At 47.3% G+C, this 15,003-nt stretch overlaps 1 protein-coding gene across 1 annotated transcript in view; it reads left to right on the top strand.

The window, feature by feature from the left end:
* Positions 1-15,003, top strand: part of LOC120916886 (latent-transforming growth factor beta-binding protein 3-like) — a 2,124,401-nt gene that overhangs the window by 1,417,376 nt on the left and 692,022 nt on the right. Inside the window, 1 exon segment of the mRNA XM_040327823.1 lies at positions 11,360-11,443. Within this exon segment, the coding sequence (XP_040183757.1) occupies positions 11,360-11,443 (84 nt within the window).

The raw sequence follows: 15,003 nt of genomic DNA, 5'->3' as shown, positions 1-15,003 counted from the left end.
GTGTCTTTCTCTCCAAAATATGGCGTAAACCCGCAATCTTTCCCATAGCACAGAGTCCCACCCTCACAATATATATATATATATATATATATATATATATACACATACAACAAAAAAAGTACCATAAATAGATAAATAAACCCCAATTTAGAAGGACATAAGGGAAGAGAAGACAGGGGGTACACTACTATATACCTCTTTAGTTAGGGTGGCAAGGGTATTGGGGGGCCCTGAGGAGGAGGCCCTCCCCCGACCAGACCACCAAAAAAAAAAAAAAAAACTTTGACCCCACTCCAAACTTCTTCTATTCGCCCCCCCCCATCTTACTAGTGAGTTCTGTGTATTCCCCCCAATAAAGAAAGTGATTACGAGTACAGTACCCAATTACTGTACATTCAGTTTAGGATGTGTCAATATTTTTTATCTCTTGTGCCCCTATAGGTGAGGGTGCTTTTTTTTAAAAATTTCCCTCTCCCTCTCCCTTATAAAAAAAAACACAGCACTCCCCCCCCCAAAAAAAGGGGGAGATAAATAGATACTCCCTCCCTACACCCCCCCCCATATTACGAAAAATAAATAAAAAAATAAACCCTTTATGTGCGGGCCTAACCCCTCTTTCTCCCTATTCCTACCCCCCCTAAAAAACAAAGCATCAAAACAAAGCAAAATATATAACAGCTACATTTTATAGTTATTATTTTGGATTTTAAATTTTCGTTATTATTTTCGGATTTCTTTTCTTATTTTCGATTTTTCGGATTTCCAAATTTCCTAATGTTTGAATCTTCTGATTTCCAAATTTTTTGATTTACGAATTTATTCAAAATTATTAATTTCGATCATAACGAATGACCTGAAAAAAAAAAATATGAAAATAAGCAACTGCACAGAAGATACACAGTGACAAACAGCCTTCTACATTAACCATAGGGGCAGAGAAACCCATACTAATCACTATTGATGGTTTACCGCCAAATCCACTGCAGCCTTTACCTAATCCTACTGCTGATCAAGAGTCTGCTCATCCCAATACCTTGTCCGGGTGCTCTGCATGTAGATTAGGGGCAGGGCATGTGGATTAGGGGGGTGGCATCCCTGCACCCTTAATGGAGTGGCTGCCTCTGCTTTTTACCCCCATTTTCATTGCAAGCAGACTTGACTCAATTGTTATCACATATGCTCCAACTATTAAAGGGCGCATGCTTTTGCTGAAACACACCTAATGTGCATATATAAATCACTGTGCGTGGGAATTCTGCAATTCTGTAGAAAATTCAAGTTAGTCTTACCGGTAACTTGTTTTCCAGAAGTCTTTCAGGACAGCACCTTGAGATATCATGACTCCTCCCACTCCTTCAGGTAACACCTTCTTCCAATATTTTAAAGAGGAGGCCCCTCCTTACACTAGTCAGTTGTCATAGAGAAACCTCCGGCCCCGGCTGGAACACATAAACACATACGTTAGTCACAGCATAATACATCAAAAATAATAGGGAGGGTCGCTGCTGTCCTGAAAGACTTCTGGAAAACAAGTTACCGGTAAGACTAACTTGAATTTTCCCTAGGCGTCTTTCAGGACAGCACCTTGAGAGGATAACAGAGACTTACTACCTGAGGGCGGGACGACAGCTTGTAAGACCTTCCTGCCAAAAGCCTGGTCACTGGCCGAGGCGAGGTCCAACCTATAGTGTCGCACAAACGTGTGAAAACTTGACCACGTTGCTGCCCTGCAGATTTGCTGCGGCGTGGCACCAGCTCTTTCTGCCCATGAAGTTGCGAGAGCTCTGGTCGAATGGGTGCAGGACCCTGCGGGATCAAGCCTGCCTCTCTTTTTCTCCCGAAGGATTTGAACAGAATGTGGGAAGCACAATGTCCTGAAAACGATTGACATTAGAAGCTACCTTGGGCAAGAACTTTGGGTCAGTTTTAAGCACTACCCTATCTGAAAATAAACATAAATAAGGCTCCTTAATCGACAGGGCCTGCAACTCGCTGATCCTACGTGCTGAGGTTATAGCGATTAAAAATAAACTTTTAAAGGTAAGATTTCTAAGTGATGCTTCCCCTAAGGGTTCGAACGGTTTGCTTGCCAGAGATCTCAGTACCACTGAGAGCTCCCATTTTGGGAAACCCTTCAACCTTAGTGGTCTAGATCTCATGAGGGATCTAAAAAACCTAACCACCAAAGGCTCTGTGGCCACAGATCTCTCCAAAAATACTGCAAGCGCGGACACCTGAACCTTTAGGGTGCTGATAGCTAAACCCTTATCAGCCCCCTCCTGTAAAAATTCCAAGATGGACTTCAATTCTTTAGGGTCCTGACCCGCTGAACTACACCAAGTAGAAAAAACCCTCCACACCTTAGTGTAGATGGCTCTGGTTACTCTTTTTCTACTATTGAGCAAGGTGGATACTAGGCAGTCGGAGAACCCCTTTCCGTTAAGGATTTCTCCTTCAGAAGCCACGCTGCCAAGGAGAGCCGGGCCACTTCTGGATGAGAAATCGGGCCTTGCGTTAGAAGATCCTGCCTAAGGGGCAGGTGCCAACATGGTTCGGCTGACATAGCCAGGAGCGTCGCGAACCATGCTCTCCTGGGCCAAAATGGGGCAATGAGAATGACCGGGACATTTTCTCTTTGAACTTTCCTCAGGACTAGGGGAATTAACTGAAACGGGGGGAAGGCAAAGCAGAGGCGAAATTCCCAGGGATGCGCCAGGGCATCTACCCCTAGGGACCCATCCCCCGGCTCAGAGAACATAATTTCCCTACCTGGGAGTTCTCCCTCGAGGCAAACAAGTCCACCTCTGGACGACCCCACCTGCTGGAGATCTCTGAAAAGACCTCCGTATTTAGGGACCACTCTGATTCCCGAATCTGGTGTCTGCTTAAATAGTCCGCCACCGTGTTCAGGGACCCCTTTAGGTGTAAGGCCGTCAAGGAGAGCAAATTGCTTTCTGCCCAGGACAGAATCTCTGCGGCAAGGGTTTGGAGAGACCGGCTCCTCGTACCCCCCTGTCTATTTAAGTATGCTACAGTCGTAGCATTTTTCTGTCAGGACTTGAACATGGTGACCCCGGAGAAATGGAGCAAACTCCACTAGGTCTAGGGCAACCGTCCTCAACTCGTCCTCAATTTGAGGAACGCAGGGATTCCTTCTTTAGTCACATTCCCTGGGCGAACTTCTCCTCTAAGTGGGCTCCCCACCCCCAAGCGCTGGCATCCGTGGTAAGCCTCTTTCCTACTGGGAATGACCATTCCAGACCCTCTGCAAGCACTTGCTGTTTTTTCCACCAGTAAAGGGTTATCTTTACCCTGGTTGAAATCCTTAACTGGGCATCTAGCGAGCTGGGCTTGTGATCCCACGCTCTTAAGAGAAATGCTTGCAGGGGCCTGAAATGCAATCTCGCCCACTGGACGGCCGGCATGGTTGAAGTCAAAATTCCCAGTGCTGCCATGACCTGCCTGACTGTCAAAGACTGATGGGACTGTAGCAACCGAACAGTATCCAAGACCTTGATTGCTTTCTCTAGAGGGAGAAAAACTCTCTGGCTTTGTGAATTCACCTGGTATCCCAGAAAACGAATTTCCTGAGAAGGAACTAGGGCGGATTTCTGAAGATTTAAGATCCAGCCTAGGGATTCCAAGTGAGTCCGTGCCTGAGATAAATCCTCCAACAACTTCTCCTCTGAGGGGGCAAAGAAGAGGAGGTCGTCCAGGTAGGGAATGACTGCTATCCCCCGTAGACGCAGCGGAGCTAAGGCCTCGGCCAGCACCTTGGTAAAGATCCGAGGTGATGACGAAAGCCCGAAGGGGAGGGCCCTGTACTGGAAGTGCTGAACTACACCCCCCATCTCCACCGCTAGTCTGAGAAACCTCTGGGACTGCGGAGAGATCGGAATATGTAGGTACGCATCTCTCAGATCTATTGACGCCATGAAACAATCTGGCGTCAAGAGATTCCTGATTGAGAAAATCGAATCCATTTTGAATTTTTTGTACCTGACACATCTGTTTAGTGGCTTAAGGTTCAGGATTAGCCTGAATTTCCCCGTGGGCTTTCTTACCAAGAAGACATGGGAATAAAATCCCCTGCCCTGCTCAACTAGGGGAACCTGAACCAGCACTCCCTGCTGTAGAAGCTCTGTCAGAGAGGACCTCAAGGCTAAGGACTTTACTGGATCTCTTGGGGCCTGAGTAACCAAAAATCTTGTTGGCAGAGCCTCCGAGAATTCTATTGCATAGCCTCGGGCTAGGGTGGTCAGTATGTACTGATTTTTTGATACTGCTGACCACTGCGAAAGGAAATTCTGTAACCTTCCGCCAACCCTTAGAGCTGAGTTATTGTGGTTTACTGGCTTGCGCAGGAGGATGGAAAAGGACTCCCTTTCCTTTGCCCTTCTGTGCCGACCAATTCCTCTTACCATGTGGTCTTTTTCCCTTGTCCTGCTGCTTATGGGCCCGAAAAAGCCGTTTGGGGGGGATTTCTTTTCCTTCACTGGGAAGGCCTTCTTTTTATCTGCCGTCCTGTCCAGGATACTATCCAGTTCAGGCCCGAAGAGAAGATCACCTGAAAACGGGATCCCACACAGCTTATTTTTAGAAGCCGTATCGCCCGGCCAGGTTTTGAGCCACAGAGCCCTCCTGGCTAAGTTGGCTAAAGCTGCAGATCTAGCGGACATTTTAATCGCCTCGGCCGAGGCATCCACCATATACGCTACGGCTGCAGATATGGTACAAAAAGAATCCAAAATATCTTGTTTCGGGGAATCCGCCTCAATATGTGATTTAAGCTGATCTACCCAAAATTCTAAGTTACGGGCCACACAGGTGGTAGCCATAGCAGGCTTCAGGGTAATAAGAATCGACTGCCAAGCTTTCTTAAGGAGAAGATCCATGCGTTTATCTATGGATAAACGCATGGATCTCCTCAGAGAACCCATATCCTCAAAGGATATGTCTGTGGATCGTGATACCTGGGAAAACGCTGTGTCCAGCTTAGGAACCTTGTTCCAAACAGCTGATGGATCTTCTCTGAAAGGAAAACGTCTCTTGTGGGATTTAGAGAAGAATGGTTTCTTCTCTGGATCCTGCCATTCCCGTAATATAGCTTCAGAGATAACTGAATGGACTGGGAAGGTACGCCCCTTGGGTTCGCAGAGACCAGCGTACATGCGGTCGTGCAAACGTAGGTCTTTCTTCTCCTCACTAAGGCCTAAGGTAGCATAGATGGCCCTGAGAAGACCGTCCACCTCCTCCAGGGATAACTTAAATTTTGAGGAAGACCCTATCTCCTCCTCGGTCTCTGACTCCTCACTAGAGGGGGCCTAAGGCTGGCTATCCCTAAACCCGGACAATGCCTCCTCGTTGACCGAGGGTACAGAAGCTGGCATAGCCACTGACTCCTGGGAAGACTGCGAGGTGGAGGGCTGAGTAGAGGTGGTAGGAGCTAGAGAGTCCCTGACTAACTGAAATGTGGCCAATAGCTCATTTTTAACAGAAGCAACCAATTCCTCTCTAACTGAGGCTGATTCTTCCTGTACTAAGGCCGAAATACAAGCCTTACACCATGGTTTCTTCCAGCTTTCCCCCATTTTTGCCCTGCATGAGGGACATTTTCTCTTTGCATCAGGCTTGACCTATAGAGAATAGGGGAGAGAAGAAAACAAGGGAATCCAGAATGAGACCCGGTCTCAGACAGATGGGACCCCCCTCACCTAGGTGCACCAGAAAGGAAAAGAGTGTCAACAACCCGTGCCCTGACAGGCCCCCATGCCACTGGGGGGGAGAAAAAAACAAGGAGACCGAGAGAGAAACAAACAGAGAGAATCCCTCACCCCTAGGGAAAAAAGCAGACTCACATTACTGCTTCCCGCCAAGGTCCTGCTGGTGCCCGTGCCTGTCCCCACCGCTGATGCCTCTGCAGTCTCCATTGCAAAACGCCAGCGCTACTCTGTGGCATGCGAAGCGTTTCCCGGACTCCCATAGCGCCGCTGCGCCGGACCAGGAAACGGAAGTAGGCCCAGCGTCCGTCCTAGCCCTCCCTCCTGGCGCGCCGGAAATGACGCGACTCTCCGGCAACCGGGCTACGCCAAAATGGCGGCACCCCGCGCACATGCGAGACACCTCCCGGACGCCGAAGGATGGCTCCACTGAGCACTGGAGGAGAGGGGAGCCCGACTGTCATCACCGCCGCACGGGTGGTACGGGAGAACGGACAGTCTCCACGGCGAATCGCCGAGAAAAAGAAAGGTAGGAAAGGGTCCGTCTTCCAGGAGCTCCTGAGATATCAGACTCCTTCCCTCAGAAGGTGTCCCCTCCGGAGGAGGAAACACAAAAACTGACTAGTGTAAGGAGGGGCCTCCTCTTTAAAAGATTGGAAGAAGGTGTTTCCTGAAGGAGTGGGAGGAGTCATGATATCTCAAGGTGCTGTCCTGAAAGACACCTAGGGAAATCTGCCATTGCCTTCTGCCGCAGATGCTCCTGGGTGGGTCTGATGATATGGTGGGACATGCGTCTGAGGATTGCGGGGATAACCTGGTGTACGCATCTGCTCATGGTGGATTGTGACATCCCAGCCATTACTCCACTTGTTATTTGAAAAGATCTACTGGAAAGGAAATGGAGTGTTGCCAGTATCTTAACCAGTGGCTGCACTGCATGTACGCGGTGTGTCTTGCTGGTGATGTCATCATGCAGGGTTGTGGCTAATTCCAGGATGGCAGCAGGGCTGAATCTGAAGATGCGATACACCTCTCATTCACCCATGCCAAAGACGTCAATGCGCGTTCGGTATATCCTCTCCCGTGCCCTCCTACGTGCCCGTAGACGCAGTAGTGCTATGACCACGTTGCCCCTGGCATGTTGGCATACAGATGTTTTGTTCTGCAAGTGTTGTTGCTCAGGTCGTCTGTAACGGTGCCTCTGTAGCTGCTCTCCAGCTGACCTGTGCAAGTCTGGTGCAAAGTTACCCCTGCTTTATGAGGGGTAACTTTGCACCGGACATTCCACTTACGCGCACCGCGCGTAGCCTGCGCCGGCCAAACGTACGTTTCTGAATCGGCGTATCTCACTTATTTGCATATTTGAATACGAAATCTATGGGAGCGGCAGATCCGTCCAGCATATATATGCGCCCGTAGGAAGAAGCCTATTTTCACGCATATCTGGTTCTGTGGGTACGGCGCATAGATACGATGGCGCAAATTTACACTTACGCCGCGCATCTCGAGATACGCCGGCGTAAGTGCTATCTGAATCCGGACCAATATCTTCAAAACTATGAATAGTCCAAAGTGTATATGCAACAGTTGGAATATCTTCAAATTCTTCAAACCAAAATATAAAGTGCTTCAGATGCAGGTCTTACTGATTAATGAGCTCACAGAGCGCTTACCTCAATAAACGAGTCATAGGCTTTAAATGGCTATGCACCGGCTTACTGAGCAGATGGTGTCCTCAATATGTATCTTCCTGGTGCTCCCAATAGCTGTGGTGGTCTTCAAAAAAATGGAGGCTCACAGTAGGATCCGATAATCATCAGGCAAAAGGAAAAAAGAAAGAAGCTCCCATCGTGAAGTACAGTAGGAATAAATGAATTTAATGGAATAAAAATAGATGCTTACAAACATTATTCCTACTGTACTTCACGATGGGAGATTCTCTTTCATGCATATACCCCCATTCAGGTTACCACCAGGTTACACATATATGGGCAGGTGCACAGGGGGATAAATATCCAATACCGTTAATACATGTATTGAATACTGTACCTTCCCATCGAGGCCTCAGCACACAAATCAGCATACAATATACAACATATGAATACAATGACACAGTGCAAGTTCTGATAATATCTTACTAAATGGATCCCCCTACGGTATAATTCAGAGCTCAACTGTAGAACAGTAAACCCTAGTAAAAGAAGAAAATGGTGAATGTTCCTTAAGTTCCGGATGTCTTCAGCTAGCCTGATGTTTATACTGCAGTGATGATTTTATGTTTGCTTGTAGTTTAAAGGGACAGGGACAAAAAGGCTGCAGAACAAGAATTATGCTGATGATTGCTCAACTGAACAACTATCCCCACTTGTAGATTCCTCTTTTCATGTGTGAGTAATACAGTACTGACCTTACAACTCAGGGGAGAAAGGCAAGGCCCCAAAGTCTAGCTGTAGGATGCCTGTGCAAGAGTAGATATACCTCCGTGGAACCACAAGTCTCACCAGCAGTCTGTAGGAAGGAAACTCACTCAGCAATAATGTAGTCCATGGGTCTTCAAACTATGGCCCTTCAGTTGTTCAGGAACTACAATTCCCATCATGCCTAGTAATATCTGTGAATGTCAGAGTTTTACAATGCCTCATGGGATGTGTAGTTCCACAACAGCTGGAGGGCCATAGTTTGAGGTTCCCTGCTGTAGTCTCTTCTTGGATGGGCAAGTGCCCTCTCACCACAATGGATCCCAGCAGATGTTAGACTCCATCTGGAATCTCCTCCATTCAGTGAAGAAGGCGCCACGCTGCAACTCCCAGTGGGCTGGAATGCAGGCAGACCCAAAAGCTCTGGAGCGCAGGTCGATCCGCTTGCTAGATTAGCAGGTCAGTCCTCCTAGATCCCTCTGAGGTGGGCGATTCGGCTCTCCGTTGTATAGGCCGCAGTCTCTCACTCCTGGTCACACACAGACCTCCTGCTGGCAGGTGTTGAATGGCATCCAGAGAGGCTGAAAACAAGCCGCGCCTGTCCTTTTATCTCTCCTCCAAGGAGGCGGTTCTGTGCTCTTTGCATTGTGTAGTCCAAAGCTGTTCCAGCTCTCAGAGTCACTTCCTCATCCCGACTACATATTCCACAATGCATGGCTCTGCTCACTTCTCAGAAGGAAGGAAGATCCTGAGTTTAGCAGACACTAGGGGAAGCCAAACTCTTATCTAAGAAACAATGAACCGTTCAACATAATAACTATAGTAGCAACCCCAGGGCTGCATATATTAGGTTGTCTACTTTTTTAATGTTATTTGACTGCTACAAACTAATTGTTTTCTGGTATCACTCTAAACTGCTCTAACGTAATTAATATTATAGTGTTGACTGAAGTCAGTGTTTATTGCCTCTATTGTGTACTGGGTATTACATGTGGCAAGGTCATTGAACATTGTTTGCAAACACGTATGCCTGAACCTAGAGTACCAGAAGGGTGGAAATGTTTACATGATCAGGGCAGTTCCAGAGGTCACACATCACTCAGTGGGCTTATAGGGGTAGCGCTACACAAATTACATTTCCTAGATAAACAAATAATCCAAATATACTCATACTTTCTTTTTTATTTCAGATTTGACTTTAATTTATTTAGAATAACATCCCATCCAAATTCTTTACTTTTTGTTTTGGATAGCTTCGAGGAAGATTAATAACTGTCAGATTGTTATGGTTGTCTGTATCTATGGTGGGGAGAGTTCCCCTTATTTATTTTTCTGTAATAGTGATCCAAGCCCAGCCAGTGGACAAACGGCAATAATACTTTTTTAGCAGCACAGGAGAGAATTTGCACCTCTCAAGTTTCTTTTAAAGCCTAGGTTCAAACTTGTGCGATCTCAAATATCACATGTGATTTGCACTCACACCGCAGGTGCCGATCACATGCGATGTCTGATCAATGCAAGTTCAGCCAGTTCTATGACTGAACTCACATTGGATTCGCACAGAAAAAGGTGCAGAGACTTGTTTTTCCCCTCACTGGAATCGGATCGCATGGGTGTTCTCATCCATGTGATCCGATTCCTGTACGAATCCACAGTTCACATTTTGTAATGACACCCGCAGCAGTTTGCAGAAGGCAGTGTGAACTGCCTGCGGGAAGGATGCAATGCAGGAACTAGCTCTGGAATCGCACCGTTCCCGCATCGCCCAAGTCTGAACCTGGGCTCAAGCCGGTGTCTCTGATTTATCCTCACTTCTTATCTTTCACAGGGACAATAAATGGTTGGAAATCTCCTCAACAGGAACAAAGACAGCAGTAGGTGATTAGGCGCTGAGCTCTAGGCAAACAGCTAAAAACACAGGCCCAGATTCACAGAGAGTTGGGCGCACATTACGCCGCCGTAACGCAAACGCCGTACGCCACGCCGACGCATCGCAGAGAGGCAAGCATGGAATTCAGGAAGCCAATGCTCCCAACGCTGTATCGGCGTGGCGTAGGTTTCGAAGGTGCAGGCCGGCGTAGGTGGAAGTGGGCTTGACCCATGCAAACCCATGCAAATAAGGCGTGACCCCATGCAAATGATGGTCCGAGCGCCAGACAAGTATGTTTAACGAACTGCGCATGCGCCGTTACATGGACGCATCCCCCTGCGTATGCTCACAACCATGTCGGAACAACTGCCTAAGATATGCCGGATCACTGCGTACGCCATAAACGTAACCTACGCCCAGTCAGACACACGTCCAATGTAAAATACGTCGGCTTGGCCAGCTTGTGTTCCCTGGTGCAGACCTTTGCATGTTTGCTGCTGGGTGACACCTCCTTTTTGGGGCTTAACTTTATGCCGGACGTACAACTTACGCGCACCTCTCGTAGCCCGCGTCGGGCGCACGCAGGTTCGTGAATCGCCGTATTTCCCTCATTTGCATGTTTGAATGACTAACCAATGGGAGCGGCACCATGCTCCCAGCCTAAATGTGCGCCCACTCTACGCCGGCGTAAACAAGATACGTCGGCGGGATGTAGCCTGGTTTTAGGCGCATCTCTGCTTGTGGGTCTTGCGCACAGATACTATGGCGCACATTTGCACTTACGTCGGCGTAACTTGTTATACGTCGGCGTAAGTGCTTTGTGAATCCGGGCCACAGTTGATACACATAAAGTATACATGCCTTATTTACCCTAACAGAGTTTGTAAATTCTGTGCAGCTTGTTTTACATTGCATGGTAAAGAACTAATTTCCAGCCTGATGACTGCAAGGGCCAGCAGGGGAGTGATGGGTTGTCCCACAGTGTTTTGCATACCTCCCAACTTTTTGAGATGAAAACAAGGGCCACCAATTAGCAAAAGTATGCAGGCATAGGACACACACCCTTCCACACCCCTTAAAAGAGACCTATACAAAAAAAATATTAGGTAAACCTACATGCGTTTTTTTTTTTTTTTTACCAATACTATTTCTTTATAGTGGCTTCTGAAATTTACAAATGTAGCCAATTAGAAATTGGATGAAAGGTTTAGCACTGTGAACTTGTCTGCATGCCCCACAGCTGCTAATCACCATACTGAAAAAAAAGGCCTCAAAAGGCTTACTGCCCATGATTATTTATTAATTGAAATTATCAATACCATTTTTTTTCAAAACTGTTTACATTTTTGCAGCGGAATTCCTTACACTTTGTCCTGATGGTGTTGGATTTATTGTTGACCTTGATATTATGAGTTATGGAATCCCCACATATCGAGGTAAGAGATATTTACTAACTTAAAACAAAAAAAATTCAGATAAGCAGCTAATAATGTTGTAAAATGTAATACATGCGTTAACATAATTAGATGCATTTTCTAACCTGTCTTGTCACTCCCCTTTACTAAAGGATAATTGGTTGAAAGCAATTGAATTCTGTCCATACACAGTTCTGTTTTTCACAGAATACAAATGGATTAAAATACATTACATATTTCATCCAGTACGCTTACAGTTCCCGAATTTACATGGTGCAACATATTATCCCTGACTATAATGCCTATTTTCATTCACATCGCTCCCAGTCCCCAATATGAACTAAAACTTTAATTTATATAACCCTTTTATACAAAACAACAGTGGGAACTTGGGAGAAAGCCAATGAACCTGTTTTCTGAATTCTGGGAGGAAACAATAGCACCCAGAGAAAACCCACACAAACACAGGGGGAAAAAGATAAATGTTGTGCCGCTAAAATGGGAACCCAGAACTGGAAGGCTAGAATGCAGACTATGTAATCTCTTGTATATAGTCTCCAAAAAAAAAAAGGCCTTCTTATACCGAGACCGATGCCCTAAAGTAGTGTATTGAAAGTGAACCGGAATTAGCTTTTTACATTGTTTATACAGTACTTTCAGTGGACAGGAAGCCTTCAGAGGACAGGAAGCAAGAAACGAGTGGATGGAAACTGATGATAAAGGGGGAGAATGGAAGCTGAAAGTGGTGCATGGAATGGGAGCTGAAGGTGAAGGTATATGAGACAGGATCTGGTGGTATGGGTTGCCCCCCCCCCATTAGGAGGGGACAGCCCATACTCATGTCTCTTGAGGGGCCCAACAGTGTTGCCAGCCGTCAGAAAATTCCCAGTTCCAGGTGCCTTCTGATGCTGCCCACATTCCACCTCCCCCAGAATTCAGAGCAGAAGAGTAACTTCAGCCTCCAGACCTAACCTGCACTGGGGACCACGGCTTGGACCTGGGAGGTAGATGTGCGGCTGGCTATGGATTCTCCCTTTTTCTCTCTTGGCGCTCAGAGCTCTTCACCTCCCACCATTGTCTTTGCTGTGTGTGCAGACAGCAGCCTATTTTTTTGGAGCCTGGCATCGTATGGCGAAGCCCATTGTTACCCTCTGTGCTGTCTGGTGAGAGAGGAGCTAATTACTGACTGTCTAATGAGAAACCCAGGGTTTAACCAACCCTGTGCTGCCCATTTGAGGGCTGGCTGAGGTTCTTTTTAGCAATCCAGTGTTAACATTGTACTGCATTTGGAGGGCAGAACAGACACAGCTCATTGGCTAATTAGGGTCCCAGTGTTTAACCCTGTGCTGCCTGCAGGAAGAGGAGACACACTGGCTAATCAGGATCCCAGTGTTAACCCCTGTTCTGCCTGTGGGGAAAAGAACCCCCCTGATTGGCTAATCAATATACAATTGTTTAACCCTGTACTATCAGTGTGCGATATAGCCCATCTGTTAGGCTAGACAGAGCCCCATAGTTTAACATTGTACTGCCATGTGAGTGTGGACTAGGACACAACTGTATTATAATCAGGACCCTATTGGTAATATATGCATATACGTTGGGAAGGCTGACAGGTTTTAGTGAACCCTTTGGTGGACATCTCTTTGTGCTGTGTGAGCTTGTGCCGGGAAACATGTAAATGGGGAAGGAGGATGTGGAATGGGGGATATGTCACTGGAGAAGGAGGACATGAGATGGTGAAGATGAAACTGGGATATGGTGACCAGATTTTCAAAATGAAATCCGGGGACATAGGGCCTAATCCACAGCCAGCGGCGCAAATTAAGTTACTCAAAACTTATGTCATTTAAGTTATGGCGCCCTAATTTTGTGTCGTAAGTGCCGTATCCACAGCGCATTTGCGCACAAAATTGCGCAAGCGTAACTTAAATACCGAGGCGTAAGGTGGGGTTATTGCAAGTGGGAAGGAAGTGGGCGTGCTTCATTGTAATGAGCCGTGACCCCATGCAAATGAAGGGCCGGCCGTACTGCGCATGCGCGCACGAATCTGCTTCTCACTGGGCATGTGCAGAACTTGGCTTGGCGCAATCAGTGAGATAGGAAAAAGGCCAAGCGTACTTAGTTTGAGGATCACCCTGTGTATAAATAGCCCCACACAAACACACTTCCCTTGCAAAAGTATTTCCCTATGTTACCCTTCCTAGAGCAAGTTGCTTCTGCTCTGAACGTTTGTCGGTGTTTGTTGGTGAGTTGTGTGTGATAGAGAAGTTTTGGAGGAGTATTAGATAGTAGTTGGTGTTTGTTTCTGCTAAGTGTATTTTCTGTTTGTTTTCTTCTGAGTGTATTATTATTTTATTTTTTTCTGATTGTATTTTGTTTGTTTTTTGCTGATTGTATTTTGTGTTTGTTTTTTGCGTGTTTGTTTTTGAATTTGTAGTAGCTGTCTGCTTGTGTGTTTTGCTTTTTGTGTGTTTCTTCTGTGAGTTTTTTTGTTTGTTTGTTGTGTGTGTATTTTTGTTTGTTTGTCCTGTGAGTTTCTTCTTGTTGCTGAGTGGTGTCTGTGATGGCACCCAAGCACAGGAAGCTCAATTTTAATCAGGTAGAGAAGCAAATTCTTGCTCGGGCCATCATCCTATATGGCCAATATTTACATGGCCCTGATAGCCGGAACACCTCCCCGGCCCAAAGGAAGGCGATAATAAAAAAGGTTACGGATCAGATCAATGCGGCGGGGGGGGAGACGAGGACCCCCGCTGGCATCCCAAAAAAAATCAACGATCTAAAGAGCGTGGTCCGTAATAAGGTGGCAAAGATCAATGCACATACCACGGGCACTGGAGGAGGGGGACCCTGTCCCATCCGTCTGAGTGAGGAGGAATGGGCAGTGGCCCGGTGTTTCCAGCCAGAGCAGGTGGTGGGCCTGCGTGGATATCAGTCAGATGTTGCTGTGAGGCCAGGTACGTTTTTGGTTTTTCTATCTGGTGATTAGCATGTGTTGGTGAGGGAAGGGAAGATGTGCCAAGTGTGTGGATCCTCAAACCTGTGATTGTTTTGTGTCCTCCACAGATGACCAGGAGGTTGCTGGGCCATCAGGCCAGGCTGCTGCACCACCCCAAAGACAAGAGGCTGCTGATGAGTCCCAAGAAGGGCAGGAGTCCCCAGGGGAGGGGAGTGGCCAAACCTCCCCTCATGAGGAGGTTGAGGGGGAGGAGGATGAGGGGTGGAGGAAGAAGATCTTCAGATTGGCCGGGAAGTCCTTTTGGCCTCGGATATGATGACCCTTGAGGCTACCCCAGAGCCTACCCCAGAGGCTGGCAGCAGTCAGGCCACCATCAGGGGTAGCCCCTCCCACTTCTCCCCCAACAGGCCGCAACCCACAAGGGTCACTCTCCCCCCTCCTCCCAGGCCACAAGCCTCAGGGGCAGGCAGGATGGCAACCCAGGAGACCAGGGGGGTGGCCGAGCGTCTGCCGGCCAATCTGCAGAAGGACAATGCCCGGCAGACCCGCCATCTGGGTCAGATAAAAGAGACTCTGACCCAGATGGAGCACAGCCTGGTTGCAATGAAGGAGTCACTCG

This window comes from Rana temporaria, chromosome 11 (assembly GCF_905171775.1).
Source record: "Rana temporaria chromosome 11, aRanTem1.1, whole genome shotgun sequence".
NCBI classification, from domain to species: Eukaryota; Metazoa; Chordata; class Amphibia; order Anura; family Ranidae; genus Rana; species Rana temporaria.
This window is presented reverse-complemented; position numbering and strand designations above follow the sequence as displayed.